Below are 27,424 nucleotides of genomic sequence, written 5' to 3'. Positions count from 1 at the left end.
GGACTTGCCGTGCAGCGGGGTTAGAACAGGACGCACTGAGCACGCCGGTGAGGGAACTCTCGGGCCGGCAGCTTCTCCACCCGCGTAGGGCAGCACCGGCAGTGCCGGCTCCGCTAGTCCAGGAAGCAGCCGGCACCAGGCCTGCGGTGTGGCCGGCACCCAGCACCCGCCGGGACGCTGACGTCAAAGGTCCACGTAGGGGCCAGCGAGGACCCTGCGTGCAGGTCCACAGCCTCTCTGCCCCGCCGTGGCCCCCGATCTCTTTGTTCTGCTCGCTCTCCCCCCCCGTGAACCCCCCGCCTGCACTGAGAGGTGGGGACGGGCTTTCAGACACGAGTCCCCATCGTCTCAGGGGCACCTGAGTAAAACCTCTGTCCGTTTTCAACAGCACCTGCCTCCGGAGTCTGGCTTTCGCTGGGGCAGACAGCTGAACCTTGGTTTCGGGTACAGGGTGAGAGGATTGTTCTAGGCCCTGATCTGAGGGCAGGCTGTACCAACCGATGCATGCAGGAGTCCTTGCAAACCTGTGCACCGAGATCTTATGTTTACTGTACACTTAGCAAATGAAAACCTGAAGATTAAAAAACCAAACCTCTAACTCTGAGCGTGTCACACAGCTGTCAGTCACAACCTGAAGCTGATGTCCCGGAGCCCCTGGAATTAGTTAAACCTGCATTCTGCCCACTGGCAGTGACCTGGGAGCAAAGTCTTATGTGCAACATTTAAAATGCGCATTTCAATGGTCCACAGTGCAACTGGAAAGTCCGTGCGCCCCTGAGTTAACAAGGGGCCTTGAGCAGACCTGCTTCAGGGTTGTGAGCAATTTCAGGCTCCCGGCTCTGACTCCTGATTGGACAGATCCCTTGCACACCACACACGGCCGATCGTGTGGATGCCAGTACACACACACACACACACACACACACACACAGAGTGAGGAAGGGTGAGCTCAGAGGGGCCATCCGCGTCCACGTCAGCTCCCTGCTTGTGACGTGTATCACAGACTTTCCAAACGGGGCTGTGGGGGGAAGGGGGCACAGGGGGGAGGGGCCCCTTCGTGTGAACACCGGGGTTCGGAGCGCACTGAGGCTGCATCTCCCGGTTTCCGTCTAGAAGGTGAAACCAACCCCCGCCCACAGCGGGCGGGCCATGCAGGCAGACCCGGGGGACGGCGGCCCCGTGACCTCTCTCCGTTCGTCCCGGCACGCGCCCCGTCAGAGGCCACGGTGAGCTGCGTGCCGGTCGCGTTCAGACAGCCGTGGTGCCGGAGTGAGTGCCTTCTCCTCGCCCGGCGAGTTCAACGTCTGGAACGCCTTTCCTGTTGCCAGTTTACCTGACTCTTCGACCGTCCTTGGAGGGCGAACGGCAGACACGAGGCAGCGATGCTCACCGCTCGGCAAATGCCCGCCATCACTGTTTTAGAAACACGTGTCTCCCCGCCCCCGCCCCCCCAGAAAGAATATTCGCCTCTGAGGTTACTTGAATGTCAAAAGCACACAGTGCAGTTGCAAGTGCCCTTGACTGATGGGTCATGGGGAAGAGGCCGTGGCCGACAGCGTGTGAAGACAGGCGTGGGTTTCTCAGCTCCTTGGAGGAAACAGCCACAGTGGTCGATGCGGGTGATGTCATGGGCAGGTCGGCTGGAAAATAACTCCTGTTGTCTGGCCCCCGGATTAGCTGGACGTAGCCCCCCACCTCCGGCAGGCGCTTCCCTTGGGCCAGCGGCGGCGTCCTGCCCTCTGCAGGAAAGCTGTCCCCAGAGACAACTTCCAGGGGCCCCACGTGCTGGGCCATGTGCTTTCCCTGGCCACCCCAGACACAGCCGGTGTCCCAGCCTTAAAATGCCAGCGGTCAGCGGTGAGCCCATGTCCCCTGACAGGACTGCTGAACCGGGGAACCTGGATGCCACGGGGTCTGGAGAAGGGCCAGCTCTGCCCCTCACCCCGCTCCCCAGGGGGGTGCACTTGGGCCGGTGCTGACTTCTCCCTGCTCGCCGCCCCAGAGGCCGCTGCCCCCTCCGAGTCCTGCTGCACCTTCTGGATCTCAGGGACCGTGTCTTCAGAGAAGCAAGCAGACATTTCGGGTGACGAGGAGCAGAGAGGAAGGCTCGCAGTGGATGGAGTCCAGGGGGCGCAGGCCCCAGCGGAGCTGGTCCTGTGCCCCTGCCGCAGTCTATCAGACAGCCCACGAGGCCACCTGCATGCGGGTGGTCTGCACCTTGCCGGCTCGGGCTCCTCTCCAGGTCCCTGCGATGGGCGGGCGGGGACAGTGCCGCAGCCACACCATCCGTGTGCAAACACACTCGGTTGTCAGTGTCCGCTTTGTAGTGGCTGTTCCACCATCTTCTACCAGAAAGAGAAGGACGCCTTCCGGCTCAGAGGAGCAGCCGGGGGCAGCGGTGAGCGTCCTCCAGGGGCTGTGGCAGCGTCCAGGGGAGGGCAGCGTCCAGGGGCGGGCAGCATCCAGGGGTGGGCAGCGTCCAGGGGCTGCGGCAGCATCCAGGGGCTGCGGCAGCGTCCAGGCGAGGGCAGCGTCCAGGAGTGGGCAGCATCCAGGAGTGGGCAGCGTCCAGGGGAGTGGGTCAGCGTCCAGGGCAGCGGGTCAGCCGGCCGGAGGGAAGGGCTGGTCTCCTCATCCGTCTGCCCCTGAGGTCGTCAGGCGGGGGCGACACTGCTCTGCTCCGACTCCCCCAAGCCGACCAGTGACCCACTTCAGCGGGTGAGCATTTAAAACCTGCAGCCAGGGTGGGTCCCTGGCCCCCCAAGGTCAGCGCCCCCGCCCATCTCCAGCTGCTAATGACCCCGGCGGCCAGGGGGGCCGGGCAGGCAGCATTCCCAGACGCAGCTCTTCGGCAAATTACATTTGAGAGGATCGTCAATATACACTCCTAGAGCGGTCTCAGTGGAGACATGTTGAATAAGTTATTCAATTTCGTCTGAAGTCCGGCTTTCTGGAAAAGCAGCCCGAACAGATTGACCCACCTCGGGGAAGATCAGAGCAGAGCGATCAGTCTCTCTCTCTCTCTCTCTCTCTCTCTCTCGCCCTCACCCTCGCTCTTCTACCAAGAAAGTTAAGAAAATGAAAAGCCATCCATCAATAGGGATCATAATGTTTACAAGCACGTTTAGGACAAGCCCCTTGGGCTGTCTTACACCCCCAGCGGCTCCTGCAAACCCAGGCCTGGAAAGAGCTTCGCGCCCCCTCCCCCAGCAGAGGGGGCCGGGAGCACCCTGAGCCGCGGCAGGCGCGCCCGCCGCCCCTGGAAACGGTTCCGGACGCGGACTGTTTTTCTCAGGGACCAGGGTCACCGGCCCCACAGGCTGCCCGAGCTCGGTGCCCCGGCAGCCGGTCCTTTCTCCCACGAGGGTCCACACTCCGCGCCGAGGACAGCGCCCGACGCGCCAGCACGCCCAGACCGTCGCTGACGCGCTCTCTCAAATCACCTGGTCCCCGGGAGAGCCGGCTGTGACCTCGGAGCGCCCCTCCTTTGCCTGCGGTTCTGTGCGCTCAGGGATCGCACCAGCTGCCTCCCTGTCCTCCTCGCGGCAGCCGCTGACACGCCCGGCTGATCTTTGCTGCATCACGGTCCCCAGAGGGCGACGCCGTCTGGTTCGCTGGCTGGCCTTCCGGCTGCGGCCACGGGCCTGAGCGACAGCGGGGGTTCTGACCGCCCTGCGTCCGCGCAGCCCACGGCCGCCCGCCCGCCCGCCGCTCTCTTCCAACATGGAAAAATGGGCGCGCGGCTTCAGAGCCTTAATGGTGACCTCGGGGACCATCTCGGGCCCCACTCCGCTGCGTTTATATTCCGTGGTGTTTGCCTTGACTGGAAAACCCCCTCCTCTGTCTCGGCGGCATCCTTTCGTAAATGGGCGCGCTGGTCGCAACAAAGCGGTTTCGCGTGCGGATCGCATTTGTTCGTTCTCCGGCGCGTCCCCGCGCGCTGTTGCGCGTTGCTCCTGGCCGCCGGCGGGAAGGGTTCATTATCCATGTTCTGCGGCCGGGCAGGCGGGGGCGCGGAGGGGTACAGGGGCTTCCTGCGGGGTGTCAGGGCGCAGCGGGCCGGCACTGCCCGGTCGGCGCCCAGCTGCAGACCACGCCTCCGTCTGGGCGGTGCCTGGCGTGAGTCTGCAGTTTGATGAATGAATGCAATTCTTAGCTGGTCACTTGGCAACAAAGAAACACTATTTGGTGAGGGGCTGGGGAAACGGGGGCCTCCAGACACGGGGGCGGGATCGTAGAACGCGGCAGACTGTCCGCCGACAGACGAGGACCAGGGGCCCCACAGCCGAGACTCTGAGTGTGGACCCCGGCCCCTTCCTGCCCCAGGTGAGCGACCTGGGGCACGTCCGTCTGTGCCTTGGTTCCATCGTCTGCAGTGGAGGTGTGGTCGGCCCCTGACTCCCCAGACCTCGGCGAGCGCGCGGGAAGACAAGAAGCAGGAGGCACCTGGCAGCGTGCGGCGTCTCAGAGATGCTCAGCATCCGCCTCGGTGTTGCTGGTGCTGTTACTGGGACGCCTGTCCCAGGCCGCGGGCCGGCGACACAGCTTGATTATTGGTAGTAGCAGGAAATGAGAGAACTCGCTTGCTGAGCGCCGTCGCCGTGCTGGTTTCTGTTTTGTGTGTGTGTGTGTGTGTGTGTGTGTGTGTGTGTTGTAGCAGAATCACGTGTAGAAGTAGCGGGGACCAGCTTTCTCACCACGAAGGGGAAGCCTCACTGACGAGCATGCGGACTAAGAAGCAGCCGGTGGAACCCAGCACAGCGACGTACGGGAGTGGGAGACCTGCGCGGCTGCGTGGCTCTGGGTGCCGCCACCTGCTGCCACGTGAGCAGCGTGCAGAAGCCGGTCACGAACCTGCAGAGGCGCCCCCTCTGTGCTGGGAGTGCCAACTGGCAACGACACCCCCACGTCCTATTTTTAATTTCCACAGAGCAGGTCTCACAAAGAGTGGCCACCGCCCTCACGGTCATTCCTGGGTCGGGGACTCCAGACCTGAGCTCCGCGGAGAGGGGGTGAGGGAGCCGGGGGGCCCCCCATCCCCCCGCAGTCCCCGTCAGCTGACAACACGGTTCTCCCCGGTGGTGCAAGGGCTTTTTGGAAGACACGTGGCATTGTTCTAGAACACACGTGTGCTTACAGAACAGGACAGCACCGGACCCGGGAGAGTAGAAGGAAAGAAAGGGGAGAAGCTCATCAGTCCTACCTCCTGCAAATTGGAATTGTGTGCCACGTTTTTTAACACTTTGGAGAAAAACCACGGATACCAATAACGCACCCTCCCGAGTGAGTGTCCCCGTGAATTCAGATGCGGAAACCACGGCATCAGGCACCCGCGGCGCTGGTCATGTGTTCCGGGGAGGAGGGAAGGTCTGCCCCAGAACCTCCGGCGCCCGCCCCTGTCGCCCGCGCCCACCCCGCGGGGGTCAGCGAAGGGAAAGCCACACTTACACGTACAAGACGGTCCTCGTGTCGCCCACCACGCCGGCGTCACCCACCGTCAGGGTGTCGTAGCCGCGCTCCAGCTCAAACTCCTCGAAGGCGAGCTTGATGACCTGTGTTGGGCGCAAAGAGAGCGACTCAGCGTGGTCAGGGCAACGGAGGGTGGGGTGGGGGCGGGGAGCGGCCCAGGACTCGGAGACCGGGTGGTGCTCCGCTCCTTACCTCCCCGGGGGCCAGCGACCCGGCTGCCCTGTAAGGGAGGACGCAGACAGCTGGGTGCGTCTGAGAGCCCTTCGCTGCAGAAGTTCACGGAACTCAAAATCCCTACCACACCCAAGACATTTACCATCAGCTGTAAAAATGATGTTAGCCTATGTGATGCTTTAAGTTAAATGTCTGTCGGACATTTACTCTACCGGTCTCAGTAACTGGGAATGACACAAATATAACTGAGGATAAGCAAAATCACTGTGGATGACAGTTAATGAAATATATTTTAGGGACACCCAGAACACCGTCAAATGAATGCTTTTAGAGTGGCGTGTGCGTATTTCGTGGAGCTGTTTACGTTAGCATGTGAAAAAGAATCTGTGAGACTAGAAGGTTGTCCTGCCCAGTTAGCCTTGCAGAGCCTTGGGTGTTACTCCTTGTCACACACGACACTCCTGTGGCAGCGGTGGCTGGCACACGGGATCCACACACAGCTGGGTTCTCTCCGGCGCACCAGTATTTCCCACGAACGTCTTCCCGCAGCGCACAGGGTCCTTCCGTCCTGACAGGGAGACGCTCCCTTCAGTGACTGATGCCCGAAGAAAGACGGGAAGCAGAGTTGGAGACGTGGTCTGCTATGTCCCCCCCCCACCCCCGCCCCGTCTTCACTGTGGGCGCCAGGAGGGCAGCTGCAGGCCGGAGGTGGGGCGGTCCTGAGCCCACCCTCCAGGGCCCTGGGGGCCTGCCCTGCCCGGTCCCGCACTGGGCAGAGAAGGACACAAGTCGTGGCCTGCAACACACCTCCACGTGGGCGCGGGGGCGGTCGGTAAACACCGAGTCATCACAGAAGGTTTCACTTCTGCAGATAAAGATTTCTGAATGACAGCAGAGAAACCGGGGAAGAAAGGACAGAGTTGCGGAACTCGACCATGTGAAACCCAGCGGGCGTCTCCACAGAGGCACACTGAGGACAGAGGGTGACACCGAGAGATACGGGCTTCCCGGTGACGACGCCGTCCGCGGCGCCGGCGAAAGCGCCCGCTCTGCCCACTGCTCGCCTCCTTCTTGGGGTTCTCACGAAGGGCGTGGAGAGGGAATTGAACGGAGAAAAAATAAAATCGGTGCATGTGTGCGGCCGTGACGGTGCGGCTGTGACCCCGGTCTGCCTCAATCTGGGTAAACGGGCCGCCCTGACCGATTTTCCCTAGAAAATCGATCAAGTAAGCAAGGCCATTGAGCGTTTTGGCAAATCGCTCGCGCCTCTAGAGCGCCCTCTAGCCGCCAGCGCGAGAATGCACCTCCCGGGAGCGCAAACCGGGGGGAAACGCGGGAGCGCAGAAGCGAGAACCGGGCTGACGTGCAGGGGACTGCGCGGGGGAGGGGCGCGCCGCCCCCACTCTGATGCAGACACTGCGGGCGCCCTTCCCTTCGTGGGGGCGGGGCCGACAGAGACAGACTGCTCGGCTGTGCAGACCGGCGGGTTCGACGGAACAGAACCCTGGGACCTGGGGGCGGGTGGGGACGTCGCGCGGGGAGTGAACGCAGCCTCCCTCGGACACGCACACGCGTTGCCACGGCCGGCGCACAGCCTGGGACCCTGGGCGTAAGCGTCTCTCTTCCCTCCCACACAGCAGCGCCTGGCTCCAGCCTCGCGCAGAGGCGACTGCTTCACCCGACGTCTCGTCTGCGCAAGGCCTGGTCACGGAGACCACAGGTTCTCAAGAAGGAAGAGAGACCTGGCTGGCGTGGCTCAGTGGACTGAGCGCGGGCTGGGAACCAAAGCGTCGCAGGTTCGATTCCCAGTCGGGGCGCATGCCTGGGTTGCAGGCCACGACCCCCAGCAACCGCACATGGATGTTTCTCTCTCTATCTCCCTCCCTTCCCTCTCTAAAAATAAATAAATAAAATCTTTAAAAAAAAGAAGGAAGAGAGACCCTCGACATTTTCCGCAAGAAGCAGGTCGGGGGAGTGAGGAGATGACCAGGGTTCGCGTGAGAAACGACATCCCTCCAGCAAAACTCATCAAAATGCCACTGAAATGGTCCGGGATGTGGCAGGCTCGCGGCGCCGCTCCGGAGAGCCGCCCGCTCACCAGGGAAGGGACGGACGCGGAGCAATTACGGAGAAACGCTGACTCGTTCGCCGGGTCAGACACGGGGCCGGGCCGCAGAGAGCTCCCGGAGAACTGTACCGGTCCTGGGAGGAAGCGGCCGGAGATGGAGCCGCCGGCGTCCTCTGGAAACTATTACAGAATACATTCTCGACGGAGGGAAGAGGCTAGCGATGTATGGAAGACGAGAGACTGGGAATTTAAGAATCAATACCATCACCGCCGCAGAGCCGGTCAGAGCGTCGTTACGTGGGGTAAAACGCACAACTCACATCGACGGAGCGTTGAAACCTATCGGCTGCAGACACGGGGGGTGGGGGGTCACCTGGCTGGAGGTTGGAAGGACCAGAAGATGGGAGAGGTGCAGGAGGAAATGAGACCTCTGCAGAAAAAAGCAGAGATATTGACATTTGCCAAAAAATAAAAATAAAAAGGCCTGGACCAAAGGGTTCGGATGGACAATTAGAGCAATCATGGGAGGTGTGTTTTCGGCAGCTGATTAGTGTTGGGAACAGCGCTTAGAAATGGTTGGACCCAGCTAAACAAAACCTACCGAAAGCCGAAAATAGGAATACATCTCCTCACAGACCTGTTTAACGCGAAGAAACGCCCCTTGAAAACCCGTGCACAACCCCAGAAGAGTTCGTGGACTGTGTCTGCGGAAACTGCGGATCCAAGTGTGTTCTGCCTTTTCCCGATGCAGCAACACCCGGGAGATCGTGGGTCCACCAGACCGAGTCTGGGATGGGAAGGAAAAGGGCGTTCCTTTTAGCGTGTTCGTTCATGGAAGAGGTTGTATCACGTGAGAAGGGAGGGAAATCTCGTGCAGACTTTTACGTAAATGGGCCAGGTACTGCGTGAGCAGGTTCCTTATCTTCGCCTTGACTCAAAAACACTTCCGGCCACAGGATCAATTTGAAAGAATTACCTAAAGGGCTTTTGTTTGAATATAAAAGTAATGACCTAAAGAATTAACATAATGTAGAAAGAAAAGGGTAGAGTTGACTAAAATAAAAATATGTGTATGTGTTTCTGCAAGTTGATACGAGTTAAACCAATCAGGACTGGAGGGACCCGCTGCCTCCTGGGACAGGCCCCCTGCAACCCCCGGTATGGCCTCCCAAGGAGGTGGCTCCTTCTGAGCAGGTGACAGGTGGGGTGGCCGACACAGAGGCAGCAGTGGGAACCCCACGAAGTTGGCGATGCCCACTCCACAGCCAGCTGCCACCTGAACCCCAGGGGCCAAGTTCCAGACGGATGCTCGCAACAACAGCTTGGGGACACACGTGTCTCCGGTCCACTGCCACCCACCTGCAGTCTCCGGGGAGTCCCAAAGGCACTGGAGGTGCAGGGGCCTGAGCGGTGCAGAGCCCAGAAGGTGCCAGGTAGGAAAACACAGACACTGTCACCGTTGGTTGTTGCTGGGGGAGGGGCACGTGACCTGTATAACGCCCTGCGTTGAGCAGCAGGGACACAGACACTTTGTTTCGTTCACTCACTCCTCTCCCTTCACCCTGGATCCCGCTTCCAAACAGCACCGTTCCCAGCAGGAAAGCTACAAACACCCGGGGTGTGAAGAGATGGAAACGCCCGCCAAGGTTACAGGCACAGAGGAAACTGGGCCAGAGCACGGGGGGAGACGGTGAGAGTGTCAGCGTGAGTCGCAGGGATAAGAGAGTGGACGAGGGCGCAGACCCCACGCCGTGCCTCCGGGTTACGGTGCAGAAAAGTGACTTTCTTCTAATGCCCAGGAGCACGCCACGTTTCTTAGCTCCCGGAGTCCACCCGTTTCCTCGGACCCGAGGCCTACGTCAGGGTCTTCCCGGGACACCCTCCGGTCTGAGGCGCTGAGGCCGCCACGGCGTTCTCCGGCTCCTGTTTGCCCTGGCCGCCGTGGTAAGATGGGGCGTCCTGAAGGCCCCCCAGTGCTCACGCCCGGTGCCACCCTCCCCACCTGAGCGTGACGGGGTGGCCTCCAGCCTGACCAGGTGGCTGCACAGGGTGCAGTGGGCAGGGGAGTCGGTCCGCCAAGGCCCTGGGCTCCGTGACCTCACTGCAGCCCTGGACAGAGACCTTCCGCTGGCCACGGCGGAGCAGGGGGCCGTGGGGAGAGAGGGTCATGTGGCCAGCCCCCGAAGGTGGTGCCCTCAGGTTGCTGAGAGTGACCCTGGCCAACAGCCAGGAAGCCAAGAGGAGCCTCCCTCCTCCTGTACTCCCAAGGCCCTGGGCTTCCCCCGCACCCCAAGTGAGCTCCCAGGAGCCCGCTGAGCAACACAGGACGGCACGGCTTGGCGGCACCCCCGTCTCCGGTGTGTGTGCGGCCCTCGGCAGAGAGCCTGCCTCGCCGGCCGGGGCTCCGCACCCTCGGGGGCTCCGAGGTGGTGCCGGGTGGGCCGGAAGCGGCCACGCTGCTGGTGGGGACATGCGCACACACACACCCAGCCCAGGGCACACACGGCCTGGCTCCAGCGAGTCCAGGGCTGAGTCCCCTCTCTGCGGGCTGGTTGCCGGGGTGGAGGCAGAGATCACCTGTCCTGAAGGCGTCAGGGGCCCGTGGGGGGGCACCTGCCCCCTCCCCCACTCTCCCGCTCCCCTGCTCTCCACTCCCAGCCCCCGTGACAGAGCCGAGAAAATGCCCGTCACCCTGGGAAGGCAGACAGCGTCTCTCTGTCTGCTGAGATTTCGGAGGCGCCCTGGCCCTCTGTCCCCGAGTCTGCCCTGGGCGGCTGTGGAGAGGTAGGGCTCCCACTCAGGAGACAGGTCACCGGTGGGCTGAGTGGCTCTGGCCGGAAGCTTCCCCTTTGATGAGTGGGGGCAGCCCCGTTTCCTCCACAGGACGAGCCTCGGGGGCCACCAGGAGCAGGGCGCATAGTAGAAACTCAATAAATGCTTCCAGTTTCCCTCCAGCCTGGCAGGAGCAGAAACTCTAATGGGAAGTGTGAACTGTCGCTGCCACCTAGTGGCGGTGCCCAGAAATGCAGCCCCTGAGTCCCAGAAGGAAGCGGCCACCCTGGCAGGGTGTCCCCTCTGGGGCAGCCCTGGGGGGCCTGAAGCCCTTGGGCCCAGGGGCGCCCGCTGATCCCCATGCCCCTTCGGCATCGAGAAGGCCGGTCTGCCTGGGGAGGTGCTCGGAACTCGCAGAGCCCTGTGAGGACAGGCCCGGGACGGGACCGGGCAGGGGAGTGGGGATTCGGCGGAGCCGAGGGGTCCGCCTTGCCAGGGGCCGGTTCCCAGCCTCACACGGGACTGCAAACCCTCCGAGTCGTCGGAGGGGGCCTGCCCTCCCATCGGAAAAGCTGGTCCCTGTGGGTGGGCCTCCCCCTGCGCCCTGACCTGGACCTGCGCCCTGCGCCCATCCGGGTGGACACGGAGTCCCCTGTCTTCCCGAGCCCCCTCCCCCAACTTTCCCGCCACGCCGCCGATGGGCTACACAAACAAGCCCCACTGTGCAATGGAGTGGGGAGCCCCCGCGCTGGCTTTGAAGCAGGCCTGTTTGGGCACCGGCGGCCAGCGGCCCTCCTCGCGCTCTGCGGTCCTCTGCACGCCGCCGAGCGTGGGTCCCGCACGTCTGCAGGGAGCGGCACAGAGTGGGAGGCTCTTGGGGTTTGCCAGTCTGCCCGCTCGGCCGCGTGCGCTGCCCGTGGGTCTTGTGCTTCATCGTCACCCAGGTCCCGCTCACCGATCCGAGGGCCCAAAGTGGCCGCTTCTGGAGACCGGGGTGAAACCCTAGAGGCCTCGGTGGGCGGGGCCTGCGCACCCGCCTGGCAAGGTCAGTGATGAGGAGTCGCAGCCTTGTGTGCCCTTTCTCTGGACGAAGGGGACCTCGGACCCCCGAGGGTGTTGTCGTCACAATGAAAGGGGCTCATCAGGGTCTTTGCCCCCAGAACCCGAATCGCCCTGCTCGCTGCGTGAGTGAGGAAAGAACACGCGTGCGCCCGGCTCCAGCTCAGCGGCACGGGAGATGCTTCCTCCTGTAAACCACGGGCCTCCCTCGGGTGACGGCGCCGGTGGCTTTAAAGGGCGATTGGAACCCCAATCCGAGTGGGGCCGTGTTGAAAAAACCATTAAAAAAACGAAAAGAAAAAGAAAAACCGAACACCAGAACAAAAGTCGAGTCGGTGAGAAAGCTCAAAGAGCCAGTCACTTAGCAGCAGAACGTGCGGTCCAGACCCAGGAAAGGCAGGGCTGGTGGAACCTTCCCGATTTGCACGGGAAATGCAGTAAGTGTGTGTGTGTGGGGCGAGAATCCCAGGACAGCCGCAGCGTGAGCGACCTCGGGGCTCTGCCCCCCGCCCATGTGCCTGTCCACATAACGGTGACCAGGTGCGTGGCCCCGAGGGGGTTTCTGTAGTCAGCCGAGCCACGGCCTCTGGGGCAAGCTGTCTCCGTCAGCAGGTCTCAGCACCCACAAGGGCGGTGAAAGGGCGCTGACACTCAACAAGCTTCCCCAGTGAACAGGTGCTTTCACCGAGCAACAACCCCCCCGGACGCACGGTGGCTCGTGTCCACGCCCAGAGACCAAAGGTCTGCCCGGGAGAGGCCGCGCTGGTGTCCACACAGACGGAGGGCCTGCCGCCCTGGTTACAGGGAGGGCCGGGGGCCGGCGTCACCGCCACACACTGGTCTGTTCCGAGAGAGGTGCGGTCGTGACATGCTTTCTCGGAGGGCGCTGCGGGAAGGAGTCACGTGATGAAGTGCAGACTCGGGACATCTAGACAGGGCATGTTACGAGGGGACCAGACCTGCCGCAACGAATGGGAGCGGTCCCCCTCGGCTCGGGGCCCCCTGCACCAGGCCCCCGGAGAGAGTGGTCTGAGGCCGTTGGGTTCCCCCGGAGCAGCGCCTTGCTGGGGTCCCCGGCAGGGGGCTGAGGGATGGGGGAGAAGACAAGGCCCGTCTGCAGTGTGATCGTACAGCGGCCCCCAGCGGCCCTTGGCTCCGGCCTGCCGGACACCCCCCCTGGACACCCCCCCGGACACCCTGCCGGGCACGCACTGGAGGGGAGAGTCACACACGCTTCTGTGGCTGAGGGTGCTGGCGACCCCCTGCCACCTCGATTCCTGCCTGCATCGCCCTGACAGAGGGGGCCCCTGAAGGCACCCCAGCTGCGGGGGCAGAGCGGAGACTGTAGAAGCAGGGGGGCGGGGGGGGTGCCCAGTCTGTGGGGACAGGCTGGGAGGGCGGCCGACGGGACGTGCCCCTGGCCTTCCTCGGCCCTCACACCACCTCTGCTTCCACACCGAGCTTCCTCGGGGCACGCTCGTGGAATTTCCACAGACCCACAAACACAGGGGTGTTACCTCCCTCCCTTCAGTTACGGCAATGAATTCCTTCCGCAATATTTTCTCTCAAAACAAAAGAAACAAAACAAACCAGCACCCAAGAGAGGAGACGTTAAAACTTCTCACCCCCAGGAAAGAACTGGTGACCATGTGAGATGCAGGGCGTTAAGGAAACTCACAGTGGTGACCGCTCCACAGCACGGACACGCGGGTACCGAATCGCAGCGCGGCACCCCTGGAACGAACGCAGTGAGACACGTGGATGATACCGCAGTGAGACCCCAAAGAAGGGACAGACGTGACGTGGCTCACGAGGGGGCGGCCCCACGGGGAGCACTCGCTCATTCCCCGAATTCCAGATGGGCGCCCCCCCGCCCCACGGGGCGTGCAGGCACCACGCATGCGCAGCACTCACCGCCTCCAGCAAACAGCTGCGCGCGCGCGGGCACGACCGCCGCCCCCCCCCGGCCCCGCCCCCGCCCCCGCCCCCCCGCGCCTTACCTTGTCGGGGTCGGCGGCGGTGATGACCCACACGCAGTGCGCGTTGTCCTCGTACTGCACCGGGTAGTTGGGGGAGGTGATGACGCCGCTGGGCCCGCGCAGGTTGGAGCCGCAGGTCCGCGCTGCGGAGACAACAAGGAGAGGGGTTTTCCACTGCGGCGTGGGTCCGCGCCGGGAGGGCCGACGCGCGTGCGGACCCCGGGGCGCCGTGCACCCTCCGGGTTGGACGGCACGCTCCGGGCTCGGGGCCCCGGTGTGTGCCGCAACGTGGAACCGGAACTCTTCGTCCCGACTCCTCTGCCGGGGGAGGCACGACCGCCCGCAGGGGGCCTGGCGGCTGACGGCACCGAGGACAGTGTCACCTCAGTGTGTCCCTGTCACACCCCGCGCTGATGCGGACACAGTGCGTGCACGCGCGTGGCACTGGGATGCGTGGGGGAGAGCGGAAGCGCAGTGTGGCGAGACTCAGCAGACCGGGGTCGGCGTGCCAGCCAAACCACAGGGCACGTGACCTCGGTAGGCAGGCCCCGCCCACAGCCCCGCCCCCTGCACTTTGCGGTGAGCTGCGGGGACAGGTGACTCTTGGGGCCCCCCTCCAGGGCCAGAGCCCCTTCTGCAGTGAACCGCGCCGACTTCTCCACAGCACAGTGCAGAGGGAGCTTCCGGTACACGTGAGCGTTTAAAGAAAGAAGACAGAGACTCTGAAGGGACCAAAAACACCTTGACATTCAAAGGCCATGCAGGTCGGAGGAAGGGCACAGCCCAAGGCTCCGACGGACCTCAGAATGCAGCTCAGCTGACCTCGCCCTCAAGGAAGGAAGAGGGTCTCTTCCTTCAAATCAATCACGATTTTTAGAAGTGGAACGTCGGCCTGCAGCCCAGCTGTGACCGAAAACTTAACTTGGTCGGAGAAAACACGGAACGCATTTCCCCGGTAGGAACTGATGTACGAGAAAGTCCGGGTCCTTCTCCCCAGACACCGCGTCAGCACACCGATGGAGGTGTCCCCCGGGGAAGGGGCCATCCTCACCGTGCCCCTCCCCCTTCTCCTTGCCGGCTGCCCCCACGAGAGGACGTTTCTCTGTCCCCTTTGTAGCGACTCACAAACAGTACAGATTATTCCCACTCTGGGTGACACTTCCCTGCTCCCCGGTAATCGTGAACTCACAGACCCACCGCGTGTGAGCCGGGAATTCCCGGCCTTGGGGGCCGCATCCACCCTCACCGGCCTGCCGTCCTGGGCACCAGCGCAGCGCCCACAGCTACTGACCTACGAGAACGGGAGGGTCCCCGAGACCCCCTGCCATTGCCGGACACCTGCCCACTGCGGACACGATGGGCCACGATCGAACCCACCGCACACTGGCTGACAGAAACACAAAAACGCGAGTTTTAAAACACTGGCATTTCCTTCCCTGACAAACGATTCTTGCCTAAAGATGGATCGAAGATGCTCTGGTTCTCAAAGCTCAGTGGGCATTTCATCGCCAACAAGGTCATTCGGCGAAGGGCACACAGCCCTGGACACGTCTGACCCGCTCACAGCTCGCCCGCTAATGGGTCTGTTTTTAGAAACGTGTCTGAGAGGGTCGTGAACTTCAGATGTGACAGTTTCTGAAAGCTCTCAGGTATTAACAGCATTCATTAGGAAATCTTAGAAGAAAAGTTTCCATCGATGCAATCGGAGTTACAATTCCTTCATAGTAGGTATTCGTACTTCGTTCCGTTTCAAACGGGACGGCTGGCGTTCTGCACAACATAGTTTTACTCAAAAGAGACCTGCTGACTTAATTTTGAATTGATATTGTCGAAGCACTGTTCTAAGTTACCACGAGCTCTGAGAAGAGTGTGCAGTCAGCAGCGACGTGGCTACATTCCCAGTGACACTCTGCGCTCCCGCAGCCATCGGCCAGCTGCCACCCCGCTGGGACCTCGGTGGACCTGGCGCCCCTCCCGTGGCCTGCGCCCCGGCAGTCGGCTCTGCGGTGTGACCTCCAGCTGGACAGGCTGAAGTCGGCTCCCAGCTGCCCCCAGGATCCCTCTCATCCTGGCCTCGGGGGCCTCTGACTTCCAGCGGGGTGACTGCCAGCAAACCCGTCACAGCCAGCCGGCCGGTTTGCCACACTGCACCCACACACAGTACTGCGCTTCACATAAAGTTACAAATCCAGTCCCTTCTGAGATAGTCTGAGGTCACCAAAATGATTCTTAAAAGTTTTTCTTTCTTCTTCTTTTCAAAGATTTCATTTATTTTTAGAGAGAGGGAAACAGTGAAAAAAAGAGGGAGAGAAGCATCAATGTGTGGTTGCCTCTCGTGCGCCCCCTACTGGGGACCTGGTCCACAACCCAGGCCTGTGCCCTGACTGGGAATTGAACCGGCGACCTTTTGGTTTGAAGGCTGGCGCTTAACCCACTGAGCCACACCAGCCGGGGCTCTTTCTTCTCATGAATATATCCCTGCCTTTACCACACACTTTCCTGATACATTCACCTCTTGCTGCCAGCGGCGCTCACCAAGCCGATGAAATAACCAGCGGGAAGGGAACATGCGAAACTGTTCGGGGGAGGGGTGCTTCCTGCTCTGTTCGCGCGTGTAGCCCCGACGGCGAGAACCAGCCTGGCGTTTGGTCGTTGCCCGCACAAGTGCGTGTAGTTTCGGAATAGGTGCCACGAGTGAGTGCACAGAACGCGACCTGACTGCCTGCGCTGGTGTAAACCTCCTTCTGAGAACCCGCTGAAACCTCCCGCTGGCCCCTCAGTCCGTCTCTGCCCTTCGGAGTCGCCCGCCGGCGCCTCTGGCCTCTCCCAGCAGGCCCCGATCTCGCCCCCGAGGGACCGCCCTCTGCCATCAAGTCTTCCTGCTGCCCCCGGGTGGTTCTGCGGCCCCCACCGGCCACGCTCACACCTCAGTCGTGCGTGTGCGTGTGATCTCTGTGGAACGGCGGTGCCCCCTGAGCTGCGGCGCTTCCTCCCAGCGAGTCTCCGGATCCGCGAGCTGCGTGCCGCCGGGACGGCTCATCACCGGCGGCAGCTTCCGCAGCTCGGCCTGCCCCCGGGGCCCCTGTCCGGCCGAGCCTCGGGGCGGGGAGGGCGGGGTCAGACCGGCCCCTCTGAGCGCCGCCTCGCGTGCCCGAGGGCGTCTGCCTCCGCGGGCTCCGAACACGGGCAGGGGACCGTTCGCGAGTCCAGTCCAGGCTGGCTGACTGGCCTCGGAACTCGGTGCCCGGGGAGGGGAGAGCCCGGGGGGACGCAGAACCGCCGGAGGGCGGAGGGCGGATCCCAGGCCCCGGTCGGTCCGCCGAGACGCAGGTGGTGGGGTGCGCGGAGGAAGCCTGGGGAGGGGCCGGGGTGGGGGGACGGGCAGAGAGAGGGGCTGGGGAGGGACTCGGCCAACCCTTCCAGACCCTTCTGGAGGAGGAAACGGTCGGAGCCAGGTTCTCAACAGAGCGCACGTACACTGCTCTGCCGGCCCCTCTGTGCTGTGACGGGACGCGGACGTGTGTCCTGCATTCAGGAGGAGGCGGGGGGAGGCGGCGCGGACAGAAGTCAGACGCCCGAGGCTCCCCCCGCCCCCCCGCCCCCGGCTCCTCCCCCTCCTGGACTCCGCCGCGCTGGCTCCTCCGCCCTCGCGCCGCCCGGGAGTGGACCAGGTCGCCGCTCACACCTCCGGGGGCAACGCTGCTCTGACAGCGACCCGGCAACGTCACGGGGTCCGCGGAGGTCGGGGGCTTCCTGCCGACAAGGAGCTTCTGGGCGGGGCGTGTGTCCGGACGGTCCGCGGAGTGTCCCACTGACCGACGTGACCACGGGGAAGTGGGCTGGTGCCCACGCAGCTCGTGCAGCGAGAGGGAGACACACTCCCGCACCGGAAACGAGGGTTCGTTTGTGCACCTTCCACCTCATTGACCACAGGCCTGCTCCCTCCTCGAGATCGTCGTGGAAAATTGTAGCATCGAGTATGAAGTAACGCACACTTAAACGCTTAACAACGCCTGATAAATGGTCTCGGGTGATAGCTGTGACTTAACGTTCAGCTGACGTCACTCCTACGACAGGCGCTAGGCTGGCCAGCTGAAAACGCAGTGAGGTCTTGTGTGTTTCAAAAGTGAGATGAGGATCTACAGAACGGTCATTGGAGAAAGGATAAATCAAGACGGGAAGTATAAGGGGTCAGGGACTCAGGGGTTTTGAATGCCAACATAGGCCGCTTCTCTACGTTTAATGAAAAATACTCTTACTAAGCACAAAACATCTCTGTCTCACCCAATTTGTCTTACGTAATAGGAAGTACTCATTGATCTATTTATGTAAACTCATGTTCAGGAATCTTTACCATTCTAATATAACTAATCAAATAACCTATATTCTAATTGACTAAGTTTAAATTAACAGGACGTCGAAACTCGCCTCTGAAGCTTCTTTTCCAAGAGAATCCATGAATATGCTGCATAATCCACTTCTCGCACGTTTTGAGGAGCAAGTCTTTTCATCGACGGCAGATGTCACGTCCACGTCCACGGTGTCACCCGGGGGGAGGGGCACAGGGAGCTGGCCGAGGCGAGGGGCTCGCTTCCCTCAGCCACACCTGCGTCTTGGCCGGCTCACGCAGTGACTCCGCATCTAATCTTAGGTTCTGTGATTTCCGGCGTCTCAGCTCATCCGGTCACCACGGCAGTCACAGCTGCCTCTGGGACCGCCACGGGCATTGAAGGGAAGCGTGCAAGTCCCGTGGGCAGCCCGGGGCCCGGCATACCACAGCACGCGGGTTCAAGAAGTGCGCACGCAGGGTTTACTAAGAGGCGGGCGCCGTGTTCCATGTTCCGTGTTAAGGATCCAGAGAGAGGACGCAGCTCAGCCCCCCACCTTGGGCACGCAAGCATCTAACGCCAGAGGAGCATTTCCGGGAGGGCAGGTGGGGGGCTTCTGGAGGGGCCTGGAGGGGGTCTGCCTCGGAAGGTGGGGTCCGGGAAGAACGGGGGTCAGATGAGGTCGCAGCATGGGGAGCCACGGGGGCGTCTGGGGGACTGTGTTCTGGGCAAAAGGGAAACCGTCCCAGGAGGCCACGGCGGAGACCTCCTCCTCGGCCTGTTCCAGGAACGTCATTGGCACCAAATTAACTAACTGGGTCTCAGGTCCTTTTGTGTCAATACCATGTGAAAGCAGCGCAACAATAAAAGCCTTACGATTTCCAAAAACTTAATAAAAAGAAACAGAAAAATATGTTTTTCTCCCCAGTGACTTGAAATAAAGAATATAAAACCTTAGGAGTCCAGAAGCAACAACAGATTTTTTTTCTGTAGTAATGGAATTAAAGTAAAAGTTAGAACTGTGTGTGTTTCTTCAATTCTCTGAGACGACTGCCTCAGGATTCAGTAATCGGGACATAAAATGCAATCTCCCAACTGGCTCTAGACCTTTAATCTGGTGGCATAAAGAGTCATTTTTTTTGGTACAAACAGTTGTTTCATTACTATTTAAAAAGTCATTTCAGCACGGACAGGAGACGTGGGCGGAAGAAAAAGCTGTAAAAGTCTCCGTCAGTGACAGTTAAGTAAGCACAATTTTTAGCTAACGTGACTTGGAACCCCAAGGCGATGAGGACTCTATCCTGGGACCTTCGGGGCTCCAGCTGGCGTCCGCACGCGCACCGCCACGCCCGAGGACAGCACTTCTGCGCACGTGCAGCGCGGTGGGGACAGAAGCCCTAATAGACGCTGCAGGCCGCAGCGAGCCCGCAGCACTGGAAGTTCCATCCGGGAACCCCCTAAACGTGACGGGACCAGGCGCCGGCTCGACCATTTTACTTAAACAAATAGCGAAGCGGTGTTTTTCTTCCTTTTCCTTCCCTGTTTTCAAAACCTACTGCCCGGGAAAGGTGCCTCACCCGTGCCAGACAGCGCAGGGCGTTTCCCCCGGGAGGACCGACCGGCGCGGCCGTTCCCGCGTCCCTGAACGGGGCCGGCACGTTTTCCGACAAAGTCGCTGGGTGACTACCGAGCCGCGACACCCACTCGCTCGTCTGTTTGGCATCAGGAAGGAGAGGGAGCGTCCCCGTCCTCACAGCTGGTTAGCTCAGGGAAGCCGCGGCCCCCGACACGACACGCGTCCACACGGGAAGGATCGCTCGCCTCCCCGCGCCGACCGGGCGCCGCCGTGAGACACGCCTTCCGGGCGCAGGCGCGGCGACCGCTCGGGCCGCAGAGACCCCTCCTGGAGAGCCTTCCCGGAGACCCCTCCCGGAGACGGGCCGTGCGCATCGGCGGCCCTCCCTGCACGCACTGGCCGGCAGTCTCGTGATGTGGGCGGTGCCCCCACTGGCGGCGTCTTATTGCTGGTGATGGACGCGCGGCGGCGTGATCAACATGAAGGCTGTTTAAAGGCTCGGGATGCATCGGCACACCCCGCGATGATGTTCTCTCCTCGCCGACTATCTATCACGGTGAGAGCGCCGGCTGGAGCGTGAACTGGGAGAGCGAGCACACGTGGCCCCGGGGCCCAGCGACAGCCCAGCAAACACTCCCACCGTCCGTCCGTCGGGGCAGCGCGTGGCGTCCACTGAGTGTCCCGCTATCCGAGCCCCCCTGCACGTCAGATCTCCACAGCCGTGTCTGCAGAGAGCCGGTGCGAAAAGCTTCCCTCGTGGCGGTGTTTCGGTCCTCTTGAGTGGACAAATGAGTTGTCAGAGCAGGGAGAGACGCCATTTACAGGCGGGGAAGGAGAGTGGGCTCGGGGGTCCTCCCTGTGGTGATCCTGGAAAGTCTCCGGTTTTAGTCGTGTTCGCAGGGAGGGCAGCCGGCGGGGCGGGGTGGGGCTGCCCGAGCCCCTCCCTCCCGCTCCCACATGCAAGGGCGTGGGCTGTTTCCCTCCCGTGCGGTGCGGAGGCACACGGGGGAGGGGGAGCAGGAGGAGGCCTCGAGCAGCCCACGGTGACCGCCACGTGCCAGAAGGCTGGCTGGGCTGGGGCGGGCAAGAGGGGGAGACGGGCTGGGAAGGGCCACCTTGCTCCCTTTGCACCGACCACGGGACAGGACGACAACACTGGTGGGACACGGGGCTACGTGGAATGTATTACTGCCACTGACCGTACCCACTTCTTTCTGAGTCCGGCTGCCGGAAACTCCCGGCAGGGGGCTCCTCTCCGGGGCCAGCCCCAGGGGCAGGAGCACGTCGGCCACTCGTCCTTGCATGTAACGACATGTGGTGACCACACGGAGTCGCCCAGGACCCTGGACCTTCCTGACGAGAGGCCGGGATGTGGCTCTGAGGCGGGAGTCGCCCTCCCGTGAGGGGCCACAGGCCTCGGAGGGGACCTCGGGGTGGGGAAGGGACAGGCAGCTCCGGGAGGCGGAGGACAGGGCTCCTGCTGCACTGTGCCTCTCACGGACACGCGGGGTCCAGGCCGGGACGCAGGACACCTGTGCGCACACACAGGTCTAGGCGTCTTCTCATCCCCGCGGCTCACGACTAAACCCTGCACTGCCTCGAACACGCACACGGGCGAGGGACAGGGCGGCCCCAGCGCCCAGGGCACGGGGTCCCCGGCTGCTGCCAGGCTGCGGACTGGGGACATGGGGGGACACGAAGGGACAGTGGCCGTCACCCAACGCCTCTCCGTGTCTGTGCAGGCAGGGACGGCCGTTCCCCCTGAAGCCTCCTCTTCCTCCACGGAAGCCCCACCCAGAGGGAACGGGACGTTTCTAGGCCCCCCACGAGAGGGGAACCCCCTCCCGTCCGGGTGAAGCCCCCCCCGGGATTTGACGAGCTGCCGCCTGATGGTCATCACTGGGTCCTCCACACAGTGCATCTCAGGTCCTTCTGCGAGGGAGACGTCAAGGCTTCTGCTTCAACGTTTCTGTCTAACGCTGCATTACTCCAACTGCACTATGAGATGTACTTCTTCAGAGCTGTGCAAGTTGTCAGGGCCCCCCAGACACAAGCAGATTTGATTGCGCAGGCACGGAGCCTTGATAAACGTGTCTCTGACCAAGACACCGTCTGAGGACTCACTTCCAGCTGTCACTGCTCATTGTTTCAGGAGGTCAGAGTAATGCACGGAACGGGAACTTTGTAAAGGATCCGTCCACAGAAATGGAGGGGCCTCCAGTGGACGCAAAGCAGGGGGCCCCCCAGCTGGGAGGGGACGGGAGCAGAGGCCGGCGCTGGCCCCTGCTTCTGAGCTGGAGGGCCGGAGGGGGGTGGGAGGGCCTGCGGGAGCCTGGCCATGCAGGAAGACCCTGGGGGAGAGCTTTTCTCTTCTGAAACCTGGTTGGGTAGGACAGGACCCTAGCAGAGCAGGGGGTGGAAGAGGGGTCCTCTCGCACGCCCAAGAACAGGAATTTGGGGCACAGCAGGATGGAAGCCATCCTGCGCCTCCCCGCCCACCCCCCAAGCTGTCCGCTGAGGGAGCAGTGCCTGAGGGTGTGGAACCCAGTCGGGCCGGGACTCAGGGCCGGGACACGGAGAAGTCCACTGCGTCTAAGGCGAGACTCGGGGCCAAACAAGGGGGACGTCGTGGATTAGCAAGTGAGAGGAGAATCAAGAACCCCCCCACCCCCCACCCCCGCCCAGGATCCCTGCATGTGACTCGGACCTGTCAAAACAGGGGCGAGGTCAGTGGTTCCGTCCAGTCCGCCGATACCGGGCCAGAAGCACAAGACGGGCGTCGCAGAGTAGGGGGGAGTCACGTTCCTCAGGGACCTAGAGTGCCGGTCCCTCGGGCTCGTTCACAGCAAGAACACTGGGTTTCGCCGCCACCTGGTGGGAGCACTCGTTTCCCCGAGGGTCCTTTAAAAACCTAATAACACCACGTTTTGGGATCACACGATACACAAAGCAGACTAGTGGCAGAAAGGCACAGGGCCCGGCCACTCACGTTTGCTTCCCCGGGGGGCGGGGGCTTCTCCACAGAGACCCCCCACATTGCAGGACACAGCCACCCCCTGCTCTGCACTCGGAGCCCACGGGTGCTGTGCCTGAGGAGCCACATGTAGCCACAGGTAAGGTGCCCAGGGTGGAAAACCCTGCAACACAGTGCTTTTCCTGTGATAAAGCCGAGAACGCACGTGGTGTCAACTCCGTTCGGCAAGATTCAACCGACGCTGTTTGCTGTAAAGATGTACGAGAGTCCATTCACCCGACGAAGGCTAAGGAAGGATGAGACTTCTCACCCTGGAAACTTTCCTTTTTGGTCCTGAATCAATTTAGTGCTGCTTCCTTCTTATCTCAAAACCACCAATTTGCATGCCTTATTTTACGGCCAAAATGCAAAGCCAACTTATCTCAGTGTTTCTTTGGATTTCGTTAACTTTTCCACCTTGAAACTGCGCACAACCTCCCGCCGGGCCCCCCAGGCCACTGCAGTCCAGGCGGGAGTGCCCACAGGGTGGGAGGACAGGACATCTCGGTCCTGGCTCTCCTGTGAAGGACAGGACGGCGTGACGCTCTGTTCCAGTGACGGTGTCGGAGGTGAGTTTAGGATACGTCATCGTCATGAAACGGGAAGGTGGGATCCTGCTAACAAACCCTTTGTCGCTGACGCCACAGCCCTACAATTAGCTCCACCCTCACGGAAGGGGGTCATCGTCACCTCAGCGGGGACCTGGATACGTGACATTCTCACGCACGTGCAAATGCGTGTGTGACCAGAGACAGAGAGAGGAAGGTCCGGAGTGTGTGTGTGTACAGGTTTGAATGACTCGATCTTCTCCCATCTTCTCTAAATTTTAAAAATATTCCATTCAGTTGTTTTTTAGAGAGCAGGGGAGGGAGAGAGAAGAAGAGGGAGAGAGACTTCACGGTGAGAGAGAAACGCCGATGGGTCTTCGCTCTCATGTGCCCCAACCAGGGACTGAACCCACAACCCAGGCACGCGCCCTGACCGGGAATCGAACCGGCGACCTTTTGTTCTGTGGGATGACGCCCGACCCACCAAGCCACCTCTGTCAGGGCTCTTTTCTCAATTTTAAAACCACAAACACCCTTGAAAATGTTTGGTTTCACGAAAGTATGTGTCTCGCACCCACACCGCCGTGACCGAATTCTGCCCCAACCCTGTGCTGCGCTTCATGCCCGAATCTCGTGGTGCCTCAGGAAAACACGCGGACCGCCCGCCGCCCGGGAGGCGAGGGGTGGGCGACGGCCCCGCCGCGCGGTCCTCACCTCGGCAGATGGGCCGGTGGTCGCTCCAGGCGGCCAGCGTCTCCGTGACCCGCTGGCAGGTGATGCTCTTGGACCCCTGCAGCACGTAGCTGTCCTCGCAGGAGAACTGCACGCTGGAGCCGACCCTGCGCGGGCACAGAGCAGAGGACAACCCGGTTAGTGACGGCGGCTTCTTAAGGATGTCACCACAGCGCCGGGCGCTGCCCCCGGGCCCTGCTTCCAAAGCAACATTACATAGACCTCGAGCAACTCAGCACAGCCTCTTCGAGGGCCGCCCGGGGGTGCGGCCCAGGGCGCGGGTGCCGGTTCCGCTCTGCGGCCTCCTGGCGCAACCTCTCCGAGATGCACGGCCTAACGAAGGGGCCCTGCGGCCTGTGGCTCAGTGTGGGGGGGGGGCACACTGTGAGTGAACTGCGTGTCCTAAGGACAGAGCAAAGCCGGATGTCAGTCACGTGGGCCAGCAGAAAGGAGGACGGAAGAAGTCTCAGCACCAGAGGGACCGGAGCTGCGTCCTGCTGCTTCTCTGAGCGAGGGACAGCATCGGCTTCGGGAGAGCAGAGCCCGGGCGGTGGCTGCCGGGGCTGGGGGGGAAGGAGGGTAGGGGAGGGAGTCAGTAACGCACAGGCGTCAAGTCGAAGAGGGGCGAGCCCCGGGAGCTGCCCCACGCGTCGCGCGCCCTGCCCGAAGTGACGCGCACTGACGGATCTCTGAGAAGGTACACCTCGTGTTCCGTGTTCCAGCAGAACCTAGAAGAGAACGCTCGCCCCACGCAAGAAGAAAATGAAACACGACCCCCAGTACAGAGTCTGCACGGCTATCATCACCCTAAACTATTTCCGCAGAAGGCCGGCGGCGTCCTGCATCAGAAATGCATCTCACAGGGGGGCACCATTTGTTGTAGAAAAGGCGCTCCATCCAGCCCAAGTTAGCTGAGCCACGGTTCTGGCTCCCAAGCGGCCCCTGAGCGCCCGAGGCCCTAGGTGAGGAGCAGCCACGGGAGGTCGCCGGAGAGTCAGGTCTAAGAGGTGCACAGGCGAGCACCTGGGAGAGGCGCCCAGCGCCGCTCCCGAGCCCGCGTCCGCCCAGCGTCTGCCCCGTGAGTTAGCGCCATCGGACGAGCCCGGCGCTGCAGCAGGAGATTCCAGCCGAGTCTCCCCTCCAACAAGCCCTGAGGCTGAGGCTGAGGGAAATGGGGGTGAGAGGCGCCCTCTGGGGGAGACGCTGCTGCCCCTGCGGTAGAGGAAGTTAGTCTGGGATCACAGATGGGGTCGGGGGGAGGGGAAGATAGCAAACGCGCTCCCGTCCGGCTCCCTGAGGAGTCCTCCTCCGCAGCCCGAGAACGGGCGTCCCCGAGGGAGACCACACAGACATCGCTCACACCCTACACAGCCCCTCCCTGCGGGGTGAAGGTGGTGGTGGGCGCTGGCAAGGGCCCGGAGTCGGGGAGACGCGGCGAAAACGTCCGGACTAAACCGAGTGAGGGGTTCACCTGTGCCGACACGCGGGTCGCCCAGGCTCACCATTTTGCCTCCTGGAGGGAGCACGGAGTGTGCGGCGTTCCCCAGACGGGCCGGCCCAGGGGGCGCTTTCCCCGAGTCCCTGGGACAGCGGAAACGCCGCAGGAGCGGGGCCGGGAGGGCACCGCACGCCTGGTGTCCGCACGCGGGGCGTGCAGAAGCCGGGACGCAGACACACTGTGTGCTTGCCTGTCACGCCGGTGGTGCGGCATGGCTCTCCTCCGCAGACACGCCTTTTCATGACTTCTGCGGCTCTGCTTCTCCTCCTCCCGGCTCTGGGGCCACACTACATACATGAACTGTATGTGTTCTTTAGAAGCATCTGTGGCATCTCCGTGTCCTCCAGGCTGGGCCCCGACCTTCCGAGCTCTGTGTCCACCGAGGGTCCAGTTTTCGTGTTCCGTTCCCCCTTTCTGGCCTCTGGAGGGGAGACGAAGTCCCGTGACAGGAGACAGAGCAGACGGGGGGGTGGTGCCCGAGGGAGGGCCCTTGCGCTCCGAAGGCCGCCGTGGCCCAAGTGGTGGGCGGGGCAACGGGGGAAGGGAGCCCGGGGTGGGGGGGAGGGGAGCGGGTCCAGAGGGCGGGCCGGCCGTTCTGTGCCCCTCCTGAGCGGGGCCGGTTTGCTGTTCCCAGCGGCGGGTCGGATACGAGGACGGACACGGGGGCCCCAGCACCCCTGTTTCCGTCTCGGCAGCCTGTGGTTCACCAGCCACAAGGCGTGGGTGCCGCTCCACGAGAAGTGCGTTACGTGTTACCGTGTTCACTCCTCAGTGACGGCGACAACAACCACAAAAACTGCACACACACCAGAGCCGGGGGCCGGAGAAGGAGGCCGCCCGGACACTCAGATGGACACTCGGGTCTGGGGGCCGAGCTCCCCAGTGAGCCGTGCGGGGGGTGACCTGCCCCGACGTCTCCCACGGCCTCCTGCACGGGCCACCGTGCTGCGCCATCCCCGCAGCAGATGTCCGTGGACGAGCCGGCGACTCAGTCCGGGCTCACTCAGATCGCCCTCAGAGAACAGCCGGCTGGCGCTGCCGGGCAGGGGTGGGGGGCAGAGCCCTCGGGGCCGGGTGCGGGCCGCCTGCCCGCCGCCTTCCAGCGCCTCTGCGCAACCACGGGCTTCCGCTGCACGGTGCGTGGTGCTGGGACAGCTCCCAGATTCGCCCGTGAAGACGTCCTCGTCCCACTCAGGAAGGAACTTGCATTTGTGACGGGACGGCCCCCGTTAACCTGGGGAGGCGGTCACGGGGAGAACTCGCTCACTTGCTGTCTTCTCTGGAATAATTAGATTCCTGGAGATCTGCCCACAAGCCACAATTCTGCATGCAAATCAACATGTGTCACTGCCTTATAATATGGAAAAACGAATGCACCCCTTATAGAACAGCAAACACAAACGACTTTATGAATATTCACTCCGTCGGCCAAGGCGTGTGCGCTCAGGTGTCGGGAACACAGCAATGAAGACGGCCAAGCCCCCTCCCTGCGGGGCTCATGCTCTTGTGGGCAGAGACAGGGTCCGCACGCATGTGTGTGAGATTAAATCTCAGCACAGACACGTCTGTCACCGTGGACGGAGGAGCCTCCCGGAGCCACGCTGAAGGGACGGGAGCTCGGGGTGGGGGCGTCGGAGGGCCCGTTCCAGAGCGCGCGGCCAGGACAGACCGGGGGCAGGCGCAGGGGGAGGAGGCGGTGCATGGAGGAGAGACCCGGCTGCCCACGGTGCATGTGCAGGAAGACACCTCTCAGCACGTGGAGAGGGGGGAGGCCAGGGCCACACGTCCCGGGGCCTCACGTCCCGGGGCCACGCTGGTGAAGAGTCCCAGGAACGAGGAAGAGCTGGCGGGGTGGCAGGGAACGGAACACCAGGGTTCCAGGTCACGCACCTGCCCCAACCTCGGAGGACAACTGAGGTGTCCGTCACAGCAGCTTAGAGAAGGGCAGGGAGCAGGGCGGGGGTCAGCCAGTCAGGAACACGGTGGCGGGGGATGTCCGGAACGGTCACGGGCAGGGTCCCCGGCACCTCCCCACCGCCCCCGCCGCGGCGGGGACACGCCGTCTGCCGCACGGCACACCCCAGACAAGGCAGAGGAAGCCCCGTCGCCCACGGCGGGCCCGCGGGCCTCTCGCTCCTCCACCTCGGGGAGAGACGCTCCGCGGAACGACAAGGAAAGGCCGCTCCTCGGGAGAACGAGCGCGCTCAT

At 62.4% G+C, this 27,424-nt stretch overlaps 1 protein-coding gene across 1 annotated transcript in view; it reads right to left on the bottom strand.

Annotated features, from left to right (window-relative positions):
* Nucleotides 1–27,424, bottom strand: part of CSMD1 (CUB and Sushi multiple domains 1) — a 687,628-nt gene that overhangs the window by 178,149 nt on the left and 482,055 nt on the right. Inside the window, exons 11-13 of the mRNA XM_045821269.1 lie at nucleotides 23,701–23,825; nucleotides 13,543–13,664; nucleotides 5,449–5,552 (exon numbers count right to left, since the gene is read on the bottom strand). Coding sequence (XP_045677225.1) covers nucleotides 5,449–5,552; nucleotides 13,543–13,664; nucleotides 23,701–23,825 — 351 coding nt within the window. The remainder of the gene's footprint in view (nucleotides 1–5,448; nucleotides 5,553–13,542; nucleotides 13,665–23,700; nucleotides 23,826–27,424) is intronic.

This window comes from Phyllostomus hastatus, unplaced genomic scaffold (assembly GCF_019186645.2).
Source record: "Phyllostomus hastatus isolate PE091 unplaced genomic scaffold, TTU_PhHast_1.1 phas_scaffold_46, whole genome shotgun sequence".
NCBI lineage: Eukaryota > Metazoa > Chordata > Mammalia > Chiroptera > Phyllostomidae > Phyllostomus > Phyllostomus hastatus.
The sequence above is the reverse complement of the archived record's forward strand: the minus strand, read 5'-3'. Positions and strand labels throughout refer to the sequence as shown.